Below are 26691 nucleotides of genomic sequence, written 5' to 3' on the forward strand. Positions count from 1 at the left end.
TCCTAGTAGAGAACCATTTTACCCTATATGTGAGACAGAAACTTACTTCTTATTTTCCTTGAGGAAACATATATTTACTTCCAGAACTGAGATCTTTTAGAGCTAAAGGGTGTGTACCTGGTTCCATTCATTATTTGTGGAAAAAGAAAAAAATTCTATACTCTTTAAGTTACTTAAGGAAAATCTAGAAAAATCTGTGACTTGGAAAACAGACAGATCCAGAACAACAGAGAGCTTCCGTTCTTGATTGAAGCCATTTCCTGTCCTGCCTGCCCGTGGAACATGCTAGAAAGAGTTTTAAAAACGGCCTCATGTGGTTTGTCACCTCCAGCCTGATATGAGCAAGGCGATTATAGAGGGACCCACGTATGCTGATCTCTCTTCTCTGCCCAGGACACAAATAGAAAGCTTTGAGCAAGAGAGGGAAGGCACACTGTCACTTGTGTTTCTCCTCTGAAGAAGCCGGGACACATTCTCCTCAGCCAACATGCTCCCAGAGGAATGCGGTTTAACTTCCACTTTTCACACAGTAAGAAGCAACACGGTAGACCTGCCGGGAGGGTGACGGCAGCCTGAGAGGAATTTGGAGAAGTGTTTTCACTCCAGTGTTTTCATGTGACCTGACTCGCATTCTCAATTTAGTTACATCTTGACCTGGAAAATGCAGCCAAGCTTTGCCTCTCTTCATTTGACTTACCTTGATTCATGATGTGGGTACCTCTCCCTCCCCTTCTCCCACCCCCCTGCAGCCTCTTCCCCCTTTCCCTTGCAACCTACCAACAGAGCCTCTCTAGATATCTTCACATGCATTTACTCTATTTCCCTCAGTAGGGGTGTTACTTCCAAGGAGATAAAATGTGTTTGGGGCCCTGAAATGCATAAAAGGAAGAGCCACTGTAAAGCGGTCTAAGCAGTTCCCCGCTCCTTTTGCCAAATCTGACTGTTCATATACCTGGTAGCTTCTTTAAGAACGCTCTGGTAGTAAAGGAATTAATATTCTCTACTTATTTCTGGGTTTTTGCCCCCCACTCCTCCATTAAATGACTGGTTTTTATGCGTGAATAAGAGACAAGCCTTGGGTGACCTGTTTTGTTTTGTTTTTTTCCTTCCCTCCCCCCTCCCTCTTTTTTCCTTGCGGTAAAATAGTGCTGAAGAAAGAGGGCGCCAGTGTACAGCCCAGATCGCATCCTTGCACCGTCTGGATTAGAGCTGAGGCGTCTGCGAACCGCGCGTAGCCGCGGTGCTCTGGCCCGGGGACCACAGCGCTGTCTACCCGGACTCAGGTACGTCTCAAGTCCAAATTCTTCAAGCAGACCCAGGTGAGCAGACACCTCGCGGCGGGGCAAATCCACCCACTGTGGCAGAAAAAAGTCCCAATCTATGGGATTTTCCTTCTCGTCCCAGAGGCATCCTCGATTATTTCTTGCTTCTAGTCCTGCCTCCCCGGGAAGCGTCGGGACCCATAGATGCCTGGGCTGTCGTTCTTCTTTTGCCTGCCTCACCTTCTGTGTGTGCGCTTTCTCCCCGCCTGCTCCCTTAGCTCCTTTCTCGTCCGACTCTCACCTTGAAAAAGGGAGCCGGAGAGGGACGAGAGAGAGAGCCAACTTCAGCCCCGCAGGCGGCTGAGATTTGGCGCCTCTGTCCCCGAAGCGGTAGGGTTTGAATATACCTTCAGGAGCATTGGCTGCGAGGCGAAGAGAATGAGGATGGAGGGGTGTAGGGGAAGCGAGGAGGGGTGTGTGTGTGTGTGTGTGTGTGTGTGTGTGTGTGTGTGTGTGTGTGTGTGTGTGTGTGTGTGTGTGTGTGTAAAGAACGCAGGGAGGGGGGTCGAAAGAGAGAAGTCGAGGGTTGGCAGAGGTGGGGGTGGGGGTTAAAGAATTGCAACTGGCTGGTCATCAACCGGCCCTGCGGGAGATTGTCTCGGCTGCTTGACCAAGCACTGTCCAGGGTTCTGAAGGCTGCAGGGCTCAGCCGCCGCCGCGGGAGCAACCCGGAAGCTCCCCTCTGTTCCCTTTCTAGCAACTATGCAAAGCCAAAGGTCCTGATGTAGGCAAGTGCAGGGACCCCTCCATTCCCTCGCTCGTGGGTCGCAGGGAAACTAGTTACCCGACCTGTACCCTCCCCCCACCCCAAAGTCTACAGTAAGATGACTTCTGGGGGATGGGGGCGATGTACCAAAATCCGACATGTGGAGACTTTACCAGGCGTTGCCTTAGTAACTAATATGGATTTCCTCAAGCTGGCAAATTTATATTTACTATTTGGGTAGTATGTTAGGGTCTCTTCAGCCCCTCAAAGTTAAAGTAAAACGTGCCCTCCTGGTTCGAGTTTATTTGGAAGTAGCGCTTCCACCTTCATAATGACAGAGTTTCCAAATTTCTTCTGGGGAAAAAAAGTTGATCTTTTCAAACCTGGAAAGTTCTCTAAGGTCGGAAGTCCTAGCTCCTCCTTCTTCCGCTTCCCTCCTCCCCGTCGAGTCTGTCAGCGGGAGGGTATTTGGGGACCTGGAAGAGACCTGAAGGTGCAGGCGAGGGCGGGTCGGCGGGGCTCTGCGCTTCCCAGGACGCGGGACGGAGGAGAACACGGGCAGAACGACCACCTTCCTCCTTGACCAGAGCTGTCTCTCAAGCTGTCCCTCCAGCCGATATTATGATGTCCTGCCAGCCCCCCTCATGGAATGGGCCGGGCACCTAATAAACCAGCACTGACCGTAGAGCTTTAACACAGGTCCTGTGATAAGGGAGCTTTGATTTTCTTCCTCTTTTGTCTGCAGCGTCCAGCTCACTACAGCCACCACGACTCCCATGGCACCCTTGTTCAGTTTACCCTGATGCATCAGTGAAGAAACGGGACTCGAATTCCTCTAGAGACGCCGCCAAGGCGTAAAGGTGGTCGTGGAGGGCCAGGAGGAGGAGGCGGAGGGGAAGGAGGCGGGGGTGCAGACACCGAAGTCCTCGGAAGATTGGTATTGGCAGGCTGGACCGAGCGGCGAGAGGCGGGCGTCAGGTCCACGCTGTGAGCGCGCAGAGCCGGCTGGCTGGACCAGCGTGGGCACGCGGCTGGCGGGCTGGACGGCGTCCTCAGCACAATGGTCCGGTTCCTCTTGGTTTTCTTCCCAACTCTCTTTTTGGAGATGACTCTACTCCCCAGAGGCCCCGGCAGGAAAGTGATGCTGGCGGGAGCCTCATCTCAGCGCTCCGTGGCCAGAATGGACGGAGATGTCATCATCGGGGCCCTCTTCTCAGTCCATCACCAGCCTCCGGCCGAGAAGGTGCCCGAGAGGAAGTGTGGGGAGATTAGGGAGCAGTACGGCATCCAAAGGGTGGAGGCCATGTTCCACACTTTGGATAAGATCAACGCGGACCCAGTCCTCCTGCCCAACATCACTCTGGGCAGTGAGATCCGGGATTCCTGCTGGCACTCCTCTGTGGCTCTGGAGCAGAGCATTGAGTTCATCAGGGACTCTCTGATTTCCATTCGAGATGACAGGGACGGGCTCAACCGCTGCCTGCCGGACGGTCAGACCCTCCCCCCAGGCAGGACTAAGAAGCCCATTGCGGGCGTGATCGGCCCCGGCTCCAGCTCCGTCGCCATTCAAGTACAGAACCTGCTGCAGCTCTTTGACATCCCCCAGATCGCGTACTCTGCCACCAGCATCGATCTGAGTGACAAAACTCTGTACAAATACTTCCTGAGGGTGGTCCCTTCCGATACTTTGCAGGCAAGGGCGATGCTTGACATAGTCAAGCGGTACAATTGGACCTATGTCTCCGCAGTCCACACGGAAGGTAGGCATTGCATTTGGGGAAGAAAAGTACCAAGAAAACCAGAGAATTGCACAGATGTGAGCTTGGGTTCATAGTGTTATTCCTGTTTATTTCTAGCGCCGTAGGACAGACTCTACCCTTTTCGGTACATGTCCACCCAAGCATTGCCTAGTCCTCATTCTCCTATAATAATAGTGCAGGAAAACTGTCCCCTGGTGTTTCTGGGGGTAGTAGGAACCAAAAAGACACCCAACTCTCCATGAATAGTGCCAAATTGTAGTTTCTGGATTTACTTATTTGCTTTTCCTTGTATTCAGAGTTTATTTGCCCCTTTATACTACCCTTAAATGACTGGCTGTGGTTTTCCATGCTTAATAGACTAATCCAATAGGAGAGATTAGAAAAACAGAGAACAAACTGCTGTTGCCCTAAATTGGACTTGAAAACTTTATCTTGTCTTCAGCAGCTGAAGGTGCTTCTTTGTCCTGGCGTGCCCCCTTCTTACACATTTAAAACTTACCTGTGAATGTTGGGTTAATGAGGTCATCTTCCTCAATATACTAGATACGTATTTTAAATTCTAGGGTGCCTTATAGGTACAAAGGAAAAATTAATAATTTAAATAGTATATTATTCTTTCCTACTTAATAGGAAATTTTTCCTACTTAAAATGATCCATATGTCCTCACTGCCCCCAAGGATTATCTTGTTTTATGAGCAATAGCACTGATGACCTCTTGGATTTGAATTTTGGTTTCTAGTTTGTTTTTTTTTTCTCCTAACACAATGACTTTGCTTGTTAGAATTTAGAATTAGACAAATTATAAATTACTAACAAAATGATAGTAGATATCAGGTTTAAAATAGCTTTTAAAAGTGAAATAGATTTTACCTGAGGCTAAAAACTTTGATGTATACAATCTTACAGACATGAATTCTTAAATAATTTCTTGTATATAACTTTTCTTTACTCTTCTCACCTTACCCTATACTCATTATTGGATAAAATGAGACTTTTGAGTCATTTACTTTTAACTCCCCCAGGTTTAAAGGGAAATTGAGTCCCAGGTTACAAACCAATGTCCAGGACAACTCACGTGTATATGCTGGCATATGGAAGAGAATCTTGAGGTTATTGCTGCATTCATATTTCTTAATATCAGATTATTAATATAAAGACCATAGGTATGACTTCATGTTCTTTTAACAAGGTACACAATATTGAGTCACTGGTGTGAAGTCTGATATAGAAATTAAGAAGCATTCTTACTGAAGTGGTGATATGGTTATGTTAATGAAAACTGATACTTTAAAGGGAGCAGAGTTTTTAGGAAAAACAAAAATTATGTAGAATTGTACATTATAATTTAAGACTTTAATTTTGGGGAAAAAAATGTTCCTTTTGCAATATTATGACTTCTCATAACTGACTCCTGTTTCTGACTCTGGATTTTTCTTAGTGAACTTGTGTATCTCTTTTTCAGCAAAATCTTATATTACTCTTTTAAGACACAGATTTAAATTTGGATGCAAACTCATTACATTTTTTACTTAATGTTAGTGTACTGCATTTTGTTGTTTAACATTGTTTCCTCCAGTGCTTAGCTGGAACATCTTTAAAGCACAAGTTCAAAATGTGTTAATTATCAGCATTAGAGAGATCTAACAGGGAATTGCAAAATGTAGATTGAATGTGATTTATTTAATTATTTAATAGCTTTTCCTCAAATGAGCTAAATAATTGATTATAGATATTAGAAGTGTAAATTTCTTCTTCAAGAAGATGTAATACTTTATCATTTTTACAAGGTAGTTTTATTTTCTGTATTTTATTATGTCATTTTATTTGGGGGGTAGACAATAGTAGAGAAAAGACCCCCCCTTCCACTCTTCAATATATTTTCCAGTTGCATCATTTTGCTAAAATAATTGTTTATAGTGGGTTGTTTTCTGACAACTAGAATTATCTTTTTGGAAAATTAATTGGACTTGTTTTGCCAATTTTGTTGAGGCAAGGTTGATATTAAAATTCCACCCTTGTGTTAGTTTGGATCACTTTGTTTCCTCTCTGCCTTCTGACTTGTGTTGTGTGGTAGGGCTAATGTCCCCATAGCATTAGAATAATTGATTCCAGACTGGATTGTGTTCAAAGAACAGCATCAGAGCTAACTTTGGTGTCTATTTTATTACCAAGAAATGATGGCATTCACCTGGCCTTTAATATATGATATTTTATTTCTTCTCAAAGATAATTTATTTCCTCTCTTATTAGATATAATATCAGTGGAAGCTAAATTGCTTTTATTTTCTTCTATCTGTGAAAAAATATAACAGCATCCTTTGAATAAGCTCCAACTGAAAATTTATTTTTTTCTGAGGCTCTGCCCTCCTGCTTCTCAGGGACCCATAGTGTACTGGCCTGCAGGCACTTTCTTGCATCATTTAGTAATTTTCCTGTCTTCAGACTGATGGGGTCACCTCCTGGTGACAGTTTTCTGTCAAAAAGCAGCTAAGACCACATATCTGTGCTGTCTTTGCCATCTGGGCACTATTCAGGAGGAAAGCTAGTTTGTCTGGATATTAGCAATTTGGAGTTTAGAAATTCTGGGACCTCCAGTGACCTTCCCCTCTCTTTTCTAAATGAGCCATTCTCTAATCGATTTATCATCACAGTTTCTTTTATTAGAAGTTAGCCTAGTATAGTTAACATCAAAAGTATTAGATGACTAGATGAGTACCTTCATTTGTATGGTTACTATTGATTGACTTTAAAACCATAGATGAAGCATCCTATTCTTTCAGAAGTTTTCTATCCCTCCGTTATTTTACTTTATATACAAGTTAAGCTTGGAGATGTTTTCTGCTTTTGTTTTGTTTTATTTAGGTAGAATTCAGTCGTTACATTCTTTTACATACTTTCAATCTTCTCCCATGTCATTTGTGCCACACTTGTCCTCTATTCATGACAACTGTCAGTTTAGCTGACATAAAAAGAGGATCAGTTCACATGAAGTTACCTGAAATGGGCTCTCCAGAAGTCTTTTCAGGATTAGTTCCTGAGAGGCATATTGAAATAGGATCAAAGGAGGGCCCTGAAGCAATAGAGCCTTGTCCACAAAGAAAAATGGAGTGTACTTTGGAGCAAGCTGCTCACCTGGAATGTGTGTCTTTAAATATGCTAATCACAGAATACAAAAATAGCCTACTTCTGTGAAGACTATCTCGGCCAAGGACATTGTATTCTGTCCTTCTGATAAAATGCAGATTCCCCACCAAAAACCAAATTTATCACTTCAGAAAACTTTAGAAAACAATACTTAAAAATTATCCCAGTTGATTAAATTCAAAGCTTTGAATGAGTCTGATAAAGAATGTTCTAATAAAGAATATTAGCTTCAGAAAGTTATTTTTTTGTATGAATACATTTCATTTCTCCTAATATTTTGTCTCAGAGTGCCAGGGGAGTATTGATGTGGTAAGGGATTTAGTGATGCTGCTCTTCCCTTTTGTTTTCAGTTATGTTTTTACTGTGGTGCACTTTTTTGGACATTTGCTTACACTTAGTATAAGATTTGCCTTTTTTGGCTTCTTTTCAAAATCTGATCTTTTTAGAAGTTTTTCTCTATTTGATGTAAAACACTCTAAAATTCTAATGGCATCAGAGAAAAAATCCTCATAAATCATAAGAACATCAGTTAACTGTTACTTTAGCTAATGCAATGACCTACAAGAATTTTATTTTTACTAAATATTGTATTTCCTATCTATACACCAGCAACTTTCTTTATACCTTTCTTATCTTGATTCCAACCTATTTCACTGTTAAGTCACCTTAATAAATGTTCTATTTTATCACAAGATAAGGAGTACAATGCCCTAAAAAGTTATTTAGGCTGACCAACTAAACAATCTTAAAACACCACTATTACATTTTTTGCCAAAAAGTGCTCTAAGTTTCCTAGTTGTGATTGGGATTTCTAATGAGAGTTGAAGAATGATATACGACTTAAATTCATAGTCAGAGTTTCACCCATTAGAAATTAGCAGTAGAAATTTCTGTCAACTACTGGGAATTATCCAAACAATTCAAATTTCTCTTCCATGACATATTTGGTGTTAAGGAACTCTCTCTCTTTTATGCCATAGCTCACCAGTTCCTTCACCTATACATTTAAATTGTAGTTCCATTAATAACATAGATAACTCAAGTAGTTCTTAGATAAGTTATAATCCAAAAGTCATTTTAAAAAATATGTGCTGCTACTAGGCCACATCTCCTTTCTTTCATGTTTGAACAGTTTTTAATAATATTATTATTATTCTAAGAGTAAGACTTTGTTTTTGTTTCCTTTAAATGTAAAATTTTTAGCTTAAATCTGCCTTATCAATAAGTTCTGGAATTTTTTAAAAATTTAATTCATCTTAGCATCCCGGCTTTGTCATGATTTGACTATATATGCTAAAACTGAGTAAGAGAGAGTTAAATGTAAATCCCCATAGCCCTTCACCAACAAACTGCTGCTCTGGTGATCACTTAGTCTGTTGTGAATTCCCTTGACAGTAAGATTTTTTTATTACATGCTATACCACTTTATAAGATAAAGAAATAACTTAAAAGTAGGAAAATCATCACAGCACATTTACAATTTGAATAAAAATTTACTATACCAAAAACTGTTTATAAGATATTTGAATACTTGGTTTCAGTTACTGAGTTCTTTACGCTCTAGAAAGGGATTATGATTTGAGCACATGTGAAATGAGTAAAAGCAAAGTATTAGCATAGACATTTAGAAACATGAGTTTATATGCGTTTAGGGAACACTGAGAGAAAATACCGGTAAGTGGAACTAGCTAGAAGCAAAGCTGGAGAAAAGGGAATTTTGATTAGTTTTTTTAATATGGCATTTGTAAAAGATAAAAGCCAGTAGGAAGAATGTCCCCACTGGGGGTAAAATAAGTGGGTCTGCTTGGCTGGAGTGGAGATTGTGGGCCAGGAACTAATTAATAACAAAGGTAACAACTCAAATGTGGGTCCTTTTATTCTGTGATTCCATGAGTCTTTATCGATATGAAGGACAAATAATGGAGAATCTTGAAGCCTGAGACAAAGAGTTTTCATTTCAAGAAAGAAATATCAAAGCACAGTTTGGTATGATTCAAAGGTAGTTTAAAGAAAGTGAATTCTTTCTGAAATGTGTAGGGATGATGCATTGGACGTGGAAGAAAACTAGCCATGAAAGGTTACATTTGTAGAATTCTAGATACTAGGCTGTTAAAAATAATTGGGAAGAATAAAAATACTTCAAAGGAATACTTTATAGGAGGATTTCATGTACCAAAGAGTTAGAGACAAAGAGTCAAAGATACCTTCAGTTTTGCAATTCTGAAGGACCAGGAGAATTTTGGTGTAATTAACAGGCTTACCGGGTGGCTCAGTGGTAAAGAATCCACCCGCCAATTCAGGAGATGCGGGTTCAACCCTTGGGTTGGAAAGATCCCCTGAAGAAGGAAATGGCAGCCCACTGTAGTATTCTTACTGGGAAAGCCCATGGACAGAGGAGCCTGGCAGACTATAGCCTGTAGAGTTGCAAAAGGGTTGGACGCGATGAAGCGACTAAACAACAACAACAATAACAATAGGCCTCTAATAAGCAGGTTTCAAAACCATGATTCTTTATGTTTAAAGACATGGATTTAGATTTTAAGAGTTCAGCTTGATATGAACTTTGGCTAAGAGCACATACGTTACTAGTGAGAGTGGTTATCTGGACAAAAGAAAAGTCAGGGACATTCATAAGTTGCCCTATTTGTGATTTTAATGAAGTGTTCATGTCCAAGAAAACCTTGTGGACCCAGAGCCTTGGTTACCTGACTGACTGACTGAGTACTTGAGATCTGATTTCTTTAAACTCCGACCTTTTACGTTTTAAACCTGTTACAAGGTGGTCTTTGAAAATTATATTATATAGCTCCCTGACATCTTTTAAAGAGCAAGCTGGGTTTAATAGCAACTTTTCTTGAATATATGAACTAATCATTATGAATCCCAATTGTTACATGTGTTGGGGTACAGTGGTGATCTTAAAGCCTTTTGAAAAACATAAAAGCCACATTCTTATAGAAAATGGCCCTAAGTTGCCATATTTTGAGTTCCTGTCTTTGTCATTTTTTCTATATTGACTAGACTTATTAAGCCATTTTTTAACTTATTTCATCAGTGTTTAGTTAACAGGTACTGTGTACAAAGGATTAAGGTGAAATCTAAAGATGAAAAAAGAAGGTATTTTTATTATTTCGAGAAAGTTTGAACTCTTTTTGGATCTTCTGCCAAACCATCTATCACCCTGTGAGTCTGTTTGCTTTGGAACAAATTTCATAAGTAGCTGGCAGGCATAGGGTAGATGGTGATAGAGACTTCTATTTTGTGTTTCTGTCATGTGGCTTGGCAGTTGCCAGTCCTCTTCAAGCACTAAAATTTTTTCTCCTAGTGATCTATGGAGCTAATATACAATGACAATTTTTATGGACTTTTAATAACTTTCTGGGCAGTGGCTAGAGTGGTGTCATCATAAAGAGATTTGTCAGAAGCCATATTTTCATCATGCCATGTAAGACCACAGTGGGCTAGGGAAAGCATAGCCGAGGAGACAATAGTTTAGTAAGCACCTACAACCATTGAAAAAACCAACTCATAGTGCATGCTGTTTTGATATTAGATTGGAAGCAACATCTCAGTAGGAGAGGGCTGTCAGTTTTCAGAGAAGCTGTAGTTGAAAATCAGAGTCAGGCTGAGACATAAAGTCTTGTCAAAATGATGTAGCTGTCTTATCCATTAAAGAGCTATCATTAGATTTTAAACTTATGTGGAAATATTTATGTACTTTATGTGTGTAAGTTCTACTTATTTTTCATGCTTAATTGCCTTCTATAAATGTCTACACATTTTAAATGACAATTTTCATGAAAAATTATAATTTTAATTTTCTTCAGTCTCATGGGAAGATATACTTTCTTAAACTTAAGACATCGAGGTTCAAATATGGCAGTAATGTTTTTGTGAGGGATACTGGTGCAAGCAGAAACTTGGTGATCAGATATCCTCATTTATCCATTTAAGATCATCTATTTTAATTACTTCATGGCCAATGAATTGAAGATTCAAGGCAGTTATCTTGAATAAAAGATAAAAGTCTTAATTGGCAGTTGAAACACAAGACAATTTGGGGGAGCATTGTTTTGTTTGCCAAGCAACTCTATTTGCTTTCTAATCAACATATGACTTATTCATTGATAAATTCATTTGTCTATTATGTGTCAGACATTGGTCTTGGTGCTTGGAACATATAAATTAAAATAATAATAGTTATTTTTATGATTATTTCATTATTGTTACTACTGTCCCTAAGGGTCCCCTAGTCTGTGGAAGAAACAGAAATATATAGGTGTTTAAAGGCTTATGGGTTCCAGAAAGCACATTTAAACACTTAGAAAACAAATGGATAAAAGACTATGAAAATAGTATACATTTATCTCAGTTTTATGTATAAAATGGGAATGGTAATCACTACCATGTCATTTGCCTCACAGCAGTGTTTCAGAGAACAAGGAGATGGTGTGTATAATGAACCCTCATCTGTTTTTCTTAAACTGCCATCAGTTAGCCCTTCTTAGCTGAAGAAAATTGAAGAAGTACATGAAATCAGTTAATAAGGTGAAGATTTTTAATCCTAAAACTTAGTAGGAAAAGATGAAAAAATGCAGTTTATGGTTAAGATAAATATTCAGTTTGTGCTATAGGTTTTAGGAACCTTTCTCATGCTGCAAATGAGAAAGCAAAAGCCCGAAATGACCTTCCTAAGACCATAGCATTCATTAGTAACAAAGCTAGGATTAATTCAACTTCATGTGAGATACTTTCGTAAGCCAAAGATTGATTGATTTTTAATTTTTAAATCACATGAGCCACCCTCTCTTCCTCTCTTTTGTTGAGGTTTATATCAGTCAATCCAGCTGTGTTCTTCCCAACTTTGCTGCAGTCAATTAGCAGCTTCCAAGAGACTCTTCTATCACTGGAAACTCATTCTCACTGCTGAGAGTCTTCCTTTCAATACTCCTGGGTGATCCCAGCATTCACATGTGTGACCCATTGATACTTTTCCTCATAGATCATTGATCTCAATCCTGTGTCCTTCGCCTTCACTTCAGCAGCCCATGCACTCTGTCCAGCCTGGCACCTTGAGCTCACCAAAGACTCTTCTAGCTTTAAACTCTTAAACACCAAAAAGGCTTTGAACAATACAAGCCTCCTTAACTCCTCTTGTTTCCAGCTCACCTGCTCTCCAAATTTCCCCGGAAAATCTGCATCAAACTATTTTATTTGATCTGATCTCTTCTCTAGATCTGAGCGACTCTATTTCTATATTTGTGCTTGTTACCAGCTTGTAAGAGAGCTCCTTTCTCAGAGAAAATGAACTTCCAGCTTAAAGTGTCTACTCCTCAAGAAACTCTAGCTGAGGGGATTATAAATGTGCCATTTTCCTCTCAGCCCCTTCAATGCAGAAAATAAAGACCAAGAAAGAGGACTTTTTTGTTTTAAGAAAGAAGGAAATATTCCATCCCTGTGAGGGCTGTGGTCAAGAGTGGGAGATCACATTTGCTCAGACAACTCTGCAGTGCCTTCTCTATAGCAAGTAACCAGGGATGCTGAAGGGTGAAGAAAGATGAGAAGATTTAAAAAAGGATGAGTACAGGTGGATTTCAGGGGTCAGGGGTAGAACTGACACAAAGATTTCTTGGAATCAGCCACATTTAGAGAGCCATCAGGGTAAAAATGTCCACAGAAAATCCCTTAGGTTTACTGTGCAGATGGAATGAGACAGGGTTGTGTATAGATCAGATATGCTGTATGTGTCGGATCTTGTTGTTCTCATCAGGCCATTCAAACCTTAAATAAGATGTCCTTAGCCCAGGAGAGCCTGCATGAAGTAAATACAGAAATGTACTGGGGTGAGCATATGCAAATAAAGAGAGCAGGGGGTATATCTTGGTAATTTGCTAACTTTGAGTAGCACATTCAGTTTTTCATTATTTCCTTCATAATAGTTGCATCCATAGCATGTGGTTCTAAGTGAAAGTCCCTTGGCTATTTGATTATTCTATAGTCCTTCTATAATTGTTGCTGGATACAATGAAGCAGTGTCCTCTGTTCTCTTTGGTGCTCTAACACATTATATAATTTGTACCTTATGAAGGGCAGAACAAAAAGATCAGTAGATGAATTGCCAACAGTATGTTCAAGAGAAGGAACTGTTTACAGTAGCATTTAACAAATGATTTGAGGATATCAAGACAGTGAAAACAAATTATGATAAATAATATCACTTTTTCCTGGATAAATATGTATATAATACTATTTCACTTTTTGGTCAACAGATATTATTCTGTAGGTTAAAAAAGAAGACATTTTCAAATCTCTCTCTTAATTAAGTAAATGTTAGTGAGCTTCTTCTCTGAACCAGGCCCCCTGCTATAGTCACTGATGCCCAGAGATAGATTATATATAATCACTCTGTCAGGAAGTTCACCATGTGATGATTACCATTCAGTACAACCATAGGAGTAGACATGAATTAGAGAGGTAACAGACAGAAGTGTGACTAGCTTTTTAGCTTTAGGGAGATTAGGATTTAGTGACTGATTGGCTGTGAGGGTCAAGGAAGATGTCTAGAATGACTCTCAGGTTTCCATTTTATACAACTAAATGGGGAAGAAAAGAGGAAGCACAGACTGGGAAAACATGAGTTTTGGACTGGTTCAGTATGAGGTAACTATGGGACAATAAAGTTGAGAGATCTCATAGGCCAAATATCTGAAAAGGGAAGTAGATTTGAGATTTGTCATCAAATTGCTGTGGCTAATACCACAGGAGTAGATGAAATTGCCAACAGAGGGGATATAGAGGGAAAGAGAAGAGAGCTAAGGGCAGAACTTTAAGAACGGTTAAAATTAGGAAGAGGATCCAGAAAGGGGATGGAGAAGGGACAGTCAGAAAGCTAGGAGGGGAAAGAGGAAGAACCAGGAAAGAGTCAGACACTCCAGAAGGCAGGGTAGGAGAAAGTTTCAAGAGAACAGTGACAAATGTCACTGAGCTGACAAGGAAGGAAGGGCTATAGAAATGATTCTCCATACCAGCAGCCTCCACGGCTTCCTTGTATCTGCCTCTCAAGAATCTCTTAGTTTCTAAATCCAGTGGAAGAGCAGAGGCCAGGGGGAAATGGAGATGGCAGGTGTACAACATTGTTCCCAGAGCCTGAGATGGGAAAGGGAGAGACAGGATGGTACCTAGACAGACATGCACTTCCAAGTGAAGCAGTCTCTAGGATGAGAAAGTTTTAAGCAGTTTTAAAGGATGATGGGAAAGAGTGGTAGAAAAGGAAAATTTGAAGATAATTGATGAAGCAAAGTTGCTGAGGAAGCAAGATGAAATTGTGGTTGCACCACACTTGAATGGGAGAGGACTTTCCTCTGGGTGGTGGTGCTGTTAAGTTTGGGGAAGGAGAGCAAAGAAGGGGTAACCTTTGTTTTCTCTATTATTCAGTGAGGCAGATAGAAAAGATAGGGAATAGGTCAAACACACATAGAATAAGTTTTTAGAGGATCCACCTGTTACTGGGAACTATGACTTCTAGTAGTGTCTGTTCATGCTGTTCTGATATTCTTTCCAGTAGTGTATAGACCCCAGATACAAGGAAGGAGTCTCGGCTTTTATAGCAGTTCATTATCTTGGCCACCTGCTGGCCCAATATCCAAACACCAGAATATTTCTCTAGTTAATTACATAGGATACTCGGTGCTTACCAGAGATCATAGCCTAGAATTACACTTTACCCAACTCCTGTCACAGGCCAGATGAAGGAACTGTAAATTAAAAATATCATCTAAGAGATGATTATCAACCACTTTGCATATATTAGGTTTCCATAATACCAAATACCTAACTCTATTTACTCTTCCTAAATAATTGCACTTTCTAAATTGCATTTTAATACTATCCCTTTTTGTTTCCTAATGGTCAGAACAAGAATTGTAAATGAAAATAGTTTTATAATTTTCACATTTCTTGCTGTTGAAGATATTATTATGTTGTTCAATGCCCCTTATATAAAACCCACTGTCAATTCATTTTAGACTTTAATATGATGAAATAACTTCTTTCCCTCCAAGAATTGACATGTTTCATCTTAAATGGTAATGAGGATATTGCATTTCCCCTATTTCTCATTGTCTACCAGGAAGCTCAAACCTAAACTTGATGTTCAAGCACAGAAAATGTTTAGTTTATATGTGTAGACATTAGCATCTTCCACCTTACTTCAGCAGCACTAGTTATCATTTTTATAAACTTATAAAATATAAAAATGTTTTATAACTTATATTTTTATAATTTATAATTTTTATAATTTCAAAACCACTCAAGTTTATTTTAAGAGGAATGAGGGTATTAATACATACACATGTACATGAAAATCTTCCCTGGTGGCTCAGCGGTAAAGTGGAGACGCAGGAGATGCGTTTTCGATCCCTGGGTCAGGAAGATCCCTTGGAGGAGGGCATGGCAGCCCACTTCAGTATTCTTGCCTGGAGAATCCCATGGACAGAGGAGCCTGGCAGGCTATAGTCTCTAGGGTCACAAAGAGCTGGTCATGTCTGAAGTGACTGAGCATGCACACACATATACATGAAAGGAACTCTAACGTAAATATAAATCCCTGTTGAAGTTACCGTATGTTAGGAAATATTAATAGAGGCTGAGAGGTTTTCTTAAACTGTAGAAGGTTGGGTGGTTATGTTACATGCACAGTTGAGTATACTAAAGATGGAAGAAGAGTTTCTTGTGTGTTCAGTGTGACAGAAGAATTTTTGAGCAGTGATCATGTACCAGAGGAGGAGGATACGCCTTCAGATTAGTGCAAACGCCTTCCTCTGGCTCATGGATGCTCTGCCCATTGCTGTCCCCTCCTTTTTCTCTGTGCCTTCTGGGGTCTGCTATGTGGCTGTGCATGTATACGCCCTGCCTGGTTTTGGCAGGGCCTATGTGCGGGTGAAACACTCTCTTTTCCATGATGAGCACTGAGTAGGGATGCTGTGCCTCTGTGAATTTGCAACAGCCTTTCCCCCTGTTATTCTTAGGAAAAGATAAATATGTTTATAAAGTGGCTGTTCAGTGACAGATGGATAGGTAGCTTGCTTTTCACCCCTTTCCTAACTTTTCCTGGTGTTCTCATCATGTGCCTGCCAGACCATAATTGTCTGATGTAGGATGAGACATCAAAAAGACCCTATGTCTCTTAGGCCTGCTAGGAAAGACTATCATTTAATCACAGTGTAGAGGGAGGGCCTATGTGTTAATATATGGGACGCATGACTTGCCTTTTGCTTTTGATTATATATGCTGGTTTGAAACCATGAAAAGGCAAATTTCATTATTTCTTCTATGTTGGTACAAGCCAAAGAAGTGCTTAGTATGCAATATCCTTGATCTGTCATTTTAAAAGTAAAATTTTACTTGGGAAGAAGCAAGTTCTTAAAAACTGAAAAAAAGTTGATTGAATGATTAATTTTTGAAGTGCTTATATTCTCCTTTTTAGTAGATTATTTTTAGGCTATTCTGGGTGCAGAGGAATGCATTAGAGCAGTGCTTCTCAAACATTAGCATGTATACGAATCGTCTGGAAACTTGATAAATTGCAGATTCTGATTCAGTACCTGGGAGTCTGCATTTCTGCTAGGCTCTCAAGTAATGTTGGTACTGCTGGTCCATTTACCACAATTGGGGTGGAACCTCTGGAAGCACCTTCTGATAATATGTATCATATGGCAATGCACTATGATGGTTTATGAATTATTTCCTTCAGAATCATTTACACATGTCTCAAGGCAATACTCTATCTTCCTGAAATGGGCAAGAAAATGACTTTTAAAATGTGGTGCATATATAGAAAATTATGCTAAAGATATTCATTCATTTCTTACAATCAATGCTTTTTAAATATGCATTAACTAGCCTGAAGAATTGTTGAATGTGGCATTGAAGCTAATCAAGTTTTTGGTTAAATATAAGTATTCTCTTACTAGAATACCCTGCCCCAATAGATTATATCCCTTGATGACAGGTACATTTTTAGAGTGTGGGTTCTTTGTTTTGTTAATTTCACTGATGAATCTCCAGCAATTAAAACAGTGACTTACAAACAGAAGACATTCTATAAATATTTGTTTAATTGAATTAAGTGGGGAGGGTTGTTTCAGTCCCCTTTTCTGCCTGAGTAAGAGGTTTGATGATTTAAGAGCTTGCAGTTTCACTTCAGTTTTCATCACTCCCCATCAGTGTAAATGGAATAAGACAGTAGACTAATTATTCTGTTTCTAAGGACCAACAACCTTGAAAGCCTTTGATTGTTACCAAGTTCTTCATAAATAAGTTTTTTTGTGTGTGTGCTTCTTTCTTATAATAGTGGAATAAAGCAAAGAACATATCCAATTAATTGTATGTTTCTTGGGTAAATTCTTAATTAATATCCATCTTCACCACTTTTGACTTTTATAATTATTAAGGAAAAATCACTACATTTACTGTCAGCTAAAATCCTCAAGTGGTTGTATTTTTTTCATTGTCTTCCCTTTGATGAATAGTAGTGTTCAGTACCAGAATTCCCTGTAGCGCCCTCCCGCAGGAGTGTTCTGAGCAGGAGGACCAGGGTTTCGCTCACTTCCGCTGGCTACCCACGTGACTCTGGATGAATCAAGGCAGCACTTAAAGTCTGTGGTTTCATCTATAAAGGAGCAGGAGTGCCTTTCTTCCAGGCCTTCTATGAGGTTCATATGAACTGATATGGAGCGCTTTTGAACCTGTAAAATTTCATATAAATATAGCTAGTTGCGTTATACAATGAAAACGTTAAAGTGGTAGTCGTTCAGTCATGTCCGACTCTTTTGCAACCCCATGGACTGTAGCCTGCCAAGCTCTTCTGTCCGAGAAATTCTCCAGGCAAGAATACTGGAGTGGGCAGCCATTCCCTTCTCCAAGGAATCTTCCCAACCTAGGGATTGAACTTGGGTCTCCCACATGGCAGGCAGGCTCTTTACCATCTAAGCCACCAGGGAAGCCCATATTAGAAAATTAGGTATCTATGAATATACATATATATTTTTAAAAAATATTTCTTTGTTTTACTTTTGGCTGTGCTGCGTCTTCGTTGCTTATCGTGGGCTTTTCTCTAGTTGTGGAGAGTGGGGACTACTCTCTGGTTGCGGTGCTTGGTCTTTTATTGTGGTGGCTTCTCTTGTTGTGGAATATGGGCTCTTGGGATCATGGGCTTCAGTAGTTGCAGCATGTGGGCTCGGTAGTTGTGGCTCCCAGATTCTAGAGCACAGGCTCAATAGTTGTGGTGCATGGCTAAGTTACTCCACGGCATGTGCGATCTTCCCAGAACAGGGATCGTACCTGTGTCTCCTCCTGCATTGGCAGGTAGACTCTTTCACCACTGAGCCACCAGGGAAGCCGCCCTTAATTATTAATAACTGTCTTCTGGCCTCTGCTTTTCCCCCAAAGTTATAAGCAATCACTTCTATTTACCATTTATCTAGAATGATAAGAGTTTGCATTGAAGGAAACATTTGTCTCAGTCCTCGATTTGAAGAATTAGGTGACTTAGCTGAGGTTGCACACAGAGAAAAGACTTTCACTGCAGCCCAGCTTTTGCTCTCTATAACCCCTGAAACATCTCCACATCATTTACCTTCATATTCTCTTCCTACTCTCCAATCTTGTTCTTCTGTTACCTTGAAGGGCAAACGCCAGCTTTGTATCAACGAGCCAACCGGTTAATTCACTTATTCAACAAATACTGATCCTGCTAATCATCTAGTAGTTTTCTAGGCATCAGGAATCAAAAAGGAATCTAAATTGCAGAGGTTAATCAAGTTTGGCGACATCAGCAAATACCCATAAGAAATTGTCAGCTATTTTATTTATAGTAAAAAGGTATCTATGAATATACATATATATTCTTATTATTCTACAGCAAAACAATAATGTCTATGTTTCCAGACTTTATGAATATTCTGTACTTCCTGTCATTGCTTATGGTCCAGAAGGAGAGACAGGAAAATAATTATTGCCACACTGATGGAGCACGGATGAGAAGAGGATGAGGAAAGGATGTGGAGTTGTGAAACAGTTGACCTGAAAAGTAGATGCAGATGTCAGAGTGCTGAGAGTGTCAGAGTTTTTGAACTTATCCTTCATCTGCTAATTTAGCCAAAATAGTGTGGCCCCTTTTTGCAAATTTCTACCAAAGGGTGATGAATAGGGACTTATTTTTAACTGTTCCTGCCCACTCATTTTTCTGGTCCTTTTCCCCGCCTTGAAGCACTTGTGCTAGACTGTGACACCTTTGCAGGGAAGCCACCTTCTTGTTTGTCTGGCAAAACGTTATTAATCACACACTCTATTTACATTTTCTTAGCAATGTAAAGATTTTTACTGTGGAAAGAATTCATTACAACGCTTTGCAGCTCGAGTTGCGGCCTCTGTGGACATGTGGCCCGCCTCTCAGTGAAGCAAAAAGCATATTACAAGCTGGTTTCTCAGCTGTGAAATGCCACTACTGAGGTCACATGCCTCAGTTAAAAAAACTGCCAGGAGCAACGCCTTCTTCTTGGCAGAGAGGCGTGCCACCTGTCACCCAAAGCTGCCGTCCCCTCTGGCATCATGCACGGATAACTTTGATTCACTTCTGCATAGCGAAGGTTGTGTTCTCTGCCTTTTGCAGTGTATTTCTCCATTGTATTTATTTAAGTAGGATTTACTCTGGTACTCACTGGATTGGGGATTATTGCTCATTCATACAGGGGCCAAGCCTTAATCTAGAAGAATAGCTGTAATCTTTGGGGATAGCACTTAATTAAAAATGTAAATTGTCTTACATGTGAAAGATGTCATTTGATAGGCATATTTCCACTCGACACCTAGCCTTGAAGCACGACAAGATCCCCCTTTATGTCACTCCTTAATAGCATACAAGAATTCCTGGAAATTGACCTTAGGGAACACATATTCTGGATTCACTAGAGACTTTGTCCCATAACTTTTAAGGCAAACAAAGCAAGAAACATACATTCATATTCTCACAAGCAAGTAAAACACTTTTTACAGCATGTATCTTATTTTAGATTTCCTCCAAATCTTTGTAAGTTCTGACAGGGTTTCAAGGACCAAGTGAGTACTGGATTAATGTTGAACGAATAACCAAGTGGTGGTCTGTTACAAGGTAATCAAATTGGCATTTGGGGCTGGCTGGCAGGGCTTCCCAGGTGGCATAGAAGTAAAGAACCCACCTGCCAATGCAGGAGATATACGAGATGCAGATTTAATCCCTGAGTCGGGAAGACCCCCTAGGGGAGAACACAGCAACCCACTCCATTATTCTTGCCTGGAGAATCCCACGGACAGAGGAGCCTGGCGGGCTACAATTCACAGGGTTGCAAAAAGTTGGACACGGCTGAAGTGACTTAGCAGAGCACATGATGTTGGGAACCTTTGGCTTCCTGTTTCTGTAAGAATATATTAAAGAAAACCAACAATGCTTTACCTTTATGAAGAGATAAAGATTCATTCTGCCATCCTGACGCAAGCATCAAACTTAGTAGTTTACAACATGTTTTCTCTTGCATTTTTGAGTGGCCCAAGGGAAAAAAAAAAAAAACCTATATTAAAAAGCATATCTTCCAAGCTTTTTTTGAATATAATTCCCATTTTGTGGTATCTCTTTCCGCCCCACCCTGGGTTGAATTGTATCCCCCTCAAAAATCTTGAATCTTAATGCCCAGGAACTCAGAATGTGACCTTAATTGGAGATAAGGTCTTTACAGAGATAATCAAGTTAGAAGAGATCATTAGGGTGGGCCCTCACCCAATATGATAGATGTCCTTACAAAAAGAGGAAATTTGGGTCAACAGAGAGACATACAAACAAGGAAAATGCCATGTAAAGATGAAGATAGGGTTGGGATGATGCATCCACAAATTGAGGAATATCAGAGTTCCAGCTAGGAAAGAGGCATGGAATAGGTTCTCCTTCAGAAGGAACAAACCCGGTGGGCATCTTGATATTGGACTTAGAATAATAGACTTCTGTTACATAAGCCACTTAGTTCATGCTTTGTTAACTCAGCCCTAAGTAACTAATACCGTTCTCAAATTATCATAAACCTGGCTTAGGACTTCCTGAATGTGCCAAGAAAGATTAATCTTTATGGTACAATTGATGCTTATCTGATTTATAGGCTTGGTTGCTTACCCTTTAACCTCCCACCATCTGACTGCTGATTTCTACTTATAAACACTAATATGACTTAAATGTCTATTTTTATTGAAAAATAATAATGATGTCAGTACCATTGATTGAGCATTTGTTGTGTGCCAGGCACTGTGCTGTGAGTTTTATATATATTACTTCATTTGATCCTCCCAATAATCCTGTAAGTTAGGTACTGTTATTATTCTGGAAAAATTAAAAATGTTTTTCTGAGTCACACAGGTTAAAAAATGACAGATACAGGGTCAGATTAGTGTCAGTGTCATTCCAAGTGTCTGACCATGATACGATCTGTATAATAAGGCGAGGCAGTACTTAACGGGTTTAGGAACTTGGGGCTAGAGAGTGTCAGCATTTGAAGTCCTATTTAAATGAGTAAGGAAAATGTAAGCAACCAGGGCCTAGACTGTATTTCCATGCGTCAGATGATATCTTAAAAAAAAAATCATATTGTATCCAACATCCCTGTACTAGTCAACCAGGAGGACCATAAAGCCCAGGCCATTACCACTTCAGAAAAGATAAAATAAATGCATTCTCAGTCTTCCTTTCTGCTCTTCATCTTCTGAAATGTGTGTCTCTAGAAAGGATTATTCCACACTAAAGCTTGCCCCTGTTTGGCTTGTAGGACAGGCAGAGGGAGATATTACCAGGTGGCTACATATAGATTTGCTTTAAAGCATACCCGATACTTCTGAAAAACCTTCAGATTTGTAACTCCTGGAAATGATGATAAAAACACATGTCTTTTGTGTGTGTGTCCAGAAAAATCCTTCAGTTAAAAAAAAAGAAAACAAATATACCTATATTTCTAAAAACAAGGGATATTTTTCAGTAGGCACAGGGGAAGGATGTTTTTAATTCTCTCTGGAAATTTCTAGGGCTTTAGTCCTGGAAGTTCATTACATTTTTAAATTTAATAATGCTTTGAACTGACTCATTCTCAAAAGTAGAATGTACATACTGCCAATTGATTTTCCAGTGTAGTGTTAGTTCATGTGGAATCCATCTTCTCTTGTTTGGTCCCTAGTGTGATTATGGGCACATGTTTGTGAGATTCTTGAACTGTTGTAGGAGGATTCAGGCATTAGGTGGGGTTGGACTGAATGAACCCGAAAATGTGAGAAGCTAGGATTCTGAGTAGGGGTTCATAAAATCTGTGAATTGTAACAGAGCAATGTGACCCTCCATTCCTGGGAGAAGTATACTGATGACTTTGGCTTATCAATGGGACTATTGACCTTTTGCATTTTTGGATCCTGTGTTTGAAACTAGTGTTCAAGCAGATGCACAATACAAAGTGTGTGTATAAAGCAGGAAGATTTGTGATTAAGAGGTAGTTTCTGGAGTTAGAAATGTTTCTTTTCCCATCTCTGTCACATTTGAGCTTTGCGACTTTAGGCAAGTCACTTGAACCCTCTCACTCCTCCGATCTGTAAAACTTGAGATTACAATTGCATTTACTTCTCATGGGATTAAGTGAGATAATGACTGGCATATATTAAGAATTCAATAAAATTCATATGTATATACACACAGGCTAATAAGGTGACTGTGTGGTATGGCATCTTCTACTTTGGTTAGTTTCTGTTGGGAATCCCTTTTCTTTCTTTGGAAACATGATGCCTTTCAGAGTTAGCACAGAATATATTGGTAGAGAGAAAGAAGGAGGTGCCATATAATTCGCCTCCCTTAACAACTTTTCATCTGGGGAATTTTGAGTGTTTAATAAGCTCATGGTAAAATGTAGTACCTTTGGAAGATGTAGCACTAAAAGCTCTTTTCAGTTATCATATCAGAATTATCAGATATGCATCTAGGGTGGGCAGAGAGAGGGGAGAGCCAGTACTGCATAGGCCAGTTGAAGGACATCACAGGTTATTTCTATTTTAAAATTTTTATTTGGTTCTAGCTATGAACACGTGTATAACACGTGTTTCCTGAAAACCCCTTTATGATCATTTTTAATCATTGTTATGATCACTTCCTAAGCACACTTATATACTCTTGGTTAATAGAAAGTAAAGTATTCTATTCTCTACAAGGTTGAAATGTGAAATGGATGATACTAGGAAGGAAGTGGTGGGGTTCAAGTCATGTCAATAAGATCATGAGGCTGAATGTAGATATTTGTATTTCTGATTGTAACTTTCTTGAGGGTAGCATCTTTTGTATTGTTTTTGTGATTCTCATAGCACCTATTATGACTCCTTGCACTAGGTTGCAAATGTTAGTTGAAATAAATTGACTTTTGTCAAGTAGGACTTGTTTCTCAGAGTTGTGAGGCTATGAGGAAGAGATATTCTTTACTTAAATCTTAGGAAAGTAGTTAGTGATTTGGGAGCATTTTCTGTACCTAGATATTTCTAAACATTTTATTGACTATTGCATTCCCCTTCCTTACTATTTTTCTGGGCCATAAACTCAGCCCCTCTTCTGTTCATATATTAAATCTTTACTTTTCTGCTTAGGGCAACAGTTCTCACTTCTGGCTTAGTGTTGGAATCTTCTGGAGAGTCTTAAAACTTAGAGACACCTGACTTCACCAGCAGAGGTTTTGATGGGGCCTGAAAAGCAAGCAGAGCTGGACACACACGTGTATATAAGGCCCTCCATGGGACCAGTTTTGGGGTTTAGAAAGCAAAAGGGACAAAGAATGGGTCTGGCCCTGCAAATGGAAAGAATAAACTTGCTCTGGTATCATCTAATATCATCTTTCCCATTCTTCCTCACACTCTGGCCATGGGCCTGCTGCCATCTTTGGACACATAAAGGGTGTCCCCTCATGGAGGCCTTGGTGTTAGCTGTTTCCTCTGGCTGGACTCCATCTAAGAGCTTCTAGTGACAGGCTACTCCTTTTCATTTAGGCCTTAGTTCAAGTGTCATTTCCTCAGGAAGGCCTTCTCCATCCAACATATCACCATTCTCCTGTCACTCTCTATCTTATTGCTTTTTTTAATTTACTTTATGCTACTAACAATCTCATTTATGCAATTGTTTACACATTTATACTTAGTCTTACATACTAACAGGACACTATTTTATTTCCAGAGCCCAGAGCAGCGCTTGGCATCCAAAAGTCTTGGAATATATATTTTTAAATGAATAAGTGAAAAGGCTAATGTTTAGAACAGGACTGACAAATATGTCTAGACATTGCTAATTCACTGTAGTATCTTTTCTCTTAGGTTCAGTAACATAGTTTTCCCAACATGTTACTCAATCATCCATACTTAGCTTCAAGATAAAATCTCATTTTAAAAAGTAGTTTAAAAAGTAATTTTTGTATACAGAGTTTTTTAGATGAGGAAATTGAAGCTTGACCAGGAAGCAATGTCTACTTGCCCATTCAGTCTTTCATTCATTCATTCACTCAAAAATATTTATGAAGAATTTAGAATACAAGAAGCAAGGTTCAAATTTTCCCCAGCATATGTCTAGTGCTTGGATCTTGTGCTATGCTTGGTTATAATATGTTTTTCAATATATATTTTCTGAATTTAATTCAATAGGGGCCTTAAAATGATATACAATTACTTTATATGACATATGACAAATGCAAGTGGAATGACCATAGTGTAGGTTATCAGTTCAGTTCAGTCACTCAGTTGTGTCCGACTCTGCAACCCCATGGACTACAACACGCCAGGCTTCCCTGTCCATCACCAACTCCTGGAGCTTACTCAAACTCATGTCCATTGAGTCAGTGATGCCATCCAACCATCATATCCTCTGTCTTCCCCGTCTCCTGCTGCCTTCAATCTTTCCCAGCATCGGGGTCTTTTCTAATGAGTCAGTTCTTTGCATCAGGTGGCCAAAGTATTGCAGTTTCAGCTTCAGCATCCGTCCTTCCAATGTATATTCAGGACTGATTTCCTTTAGGATGGACTGGTTGGATCGCCTTGCAGTCCAAGGGCCTCTCAAGAGTCTTCTCCAACACCACAGTTCAAAAGTATCAATTCTTCCCCTCTCAGCTTTCTTTATAGTCCAACTCTCACATCCATACATGACTACTGGAAAAACCATAGCTTTGACTAGATGGGCTTTTGTTGGTGATATAGAATGGAATTAAGGGGTCTTAAGGGATGACCTGAAGGGATTTCAGATCATCCTTTCCAGTGGCCTGATTTTGCAGATGAGGAAGTTGAAACCCAGAGATGATAATATTTTATTTCCTATGAGTACTTGTAGGATGAATAAAAGACTGGCAGATTGAGTGCTGCTCAAGGTCAAGTGTTATCTTTGTGGTGCAGCAGATAACAGAACTCACTTGTCAGTCCAGGGACCTTTCATCTCCACCAGTGAACCCCAAATATGAGTTCTGAGATCCATCTGAGGTTCTAAGCTTGCTGGGGATGATGTCCTAGGACTTGAATTTTTATCATCCTTCTCCACAGGTAATTCTTTTGTATAGCCAGATTTGGGGACTGCTATATAAATCATATTATTAATACATGAATTTTCCTCACCTATACCTGCACAGATGAAGAGGTTACACTTAATGCATGGAGAGCTTTTATAGAACATTTGCAGAACTTTAAAAAAAAATCTTCCAATTTTTGCTTAGCTGCACACTATCAGTCTAAGCTGAAGCTCCATAAACCCAAGATTTGCTTCTGACATTTAATTAAATTCGACAGCTATTGAGTGTGAGGGATAGAAAAATGAGTAAAACATGCTTCTTTAATATAGAGTCTTTAAATCCTGCTTAAACAGAGGGACAGAAGTCAGAGATTCCTGGTAATCTCTTGAATTTTAGATAATCATGATAAACCTGCTTTCTAGCACCATGTTTTGATGCTTCATTTGTTCTGATTTGCTGTTAGATGCAAGTATCAGCCTTTTACTTACTCAAACTATTGTAGAATTATCCACCAGTTCTTAACTACTCAAAGTATTCTTTTATTATTTATACCCTATGGCTGACTGGAGGAGGGATGAGAAGGAAGCACCATATTTTGTTCCTTCCATATTTTTAGATTAAACAGTAATGTAATAGATTTAATTATATAATTGGTATAGCAATGATATAACAGAAGTCATTTTTCTGTGGAGGTAAAACATTCATAGCACACATTGCTTTTTCTAACCAGTTCTCACTTTCATTGCCTTATCTTTTATCCTAAGGTATCTGTCAGCTGTAAAATATCCTATCCATAGCAGTTGCCTATATGATATCTCCACAGAATGTTGGGCCTGGCATGTTTTATTTCAGGAGACATAGAAATTCATTTCTCACATTTACGGAAAAGAAGAAAAAGACTTTAGAGATAGTCATTAGATTCAAAGAGGCACTGGGAAATTTAGTGTACACTGGGGTACGATATATGTTTCTCTGTTTGTTTTTTTAATGGTCCACCGGGAAGGTTTCATAGCAAGAGTTGGACAAGGACTCAACTTCCAGAACAGTGGATAATATTCTTTCCTTAGAGGCTTACTGAACTAGGCAGTTGTAGGAAAGGGATGTCTGGGTCACACTTAGTGTCAGCCATGGTTCCTTTCCTTATCTTCTGTGGCAGGAAAGCTCTGTGGTGAGTGTGGAA

General features: G+C 39.5%; 1 protein-coding gene across 2 annotated transcripts in view; it reads left to right on the top strand.

The window, feature by feature from the left end:
* The first annotated feature begins 1226 nt into the window (after positions 1 to 1226).
* GRM1 (glutamate metabotropic receptor 1) overlaps positions 1227 to 26691 on the top strand; it is a 411831-nt gene continuing 386366 nt past the window's right edge. For both annotated transcript variants that reach the window (XM_043457395.1, XM_043457396.1), the window contains exons 1-2: positions 1227 to 1319; positions 2774 to 3788. In XM_043457395.1, coding sequence (XP_043313330.1) covers positions 3089 to 3788 — 700 coding nt within the window. In that variant the 5' untranslated portion in view covers positions 1227 to 1319; positions 2774 to 3088. The remainder of the gene's footprint in view (positions 1320 to 2773; positions 3789 to 26691) is intronic.

The sequence above is a fragment of the Cervus canadensis genome, chromosome 33 (assembly GCF_019320065.1).
Source record: "Cervus canadensis isolate Bull #8, Minnesota chromosome 33, ASM1932006v1, whole genome shotgun sequence".
In the NCBI taxonomy this organism is placed as follows: Eukaryota; Metazoa; Chordata; class Mammalia; order Artiodactyla; family Cervidae; genus Cervus; species Cervus canadensis.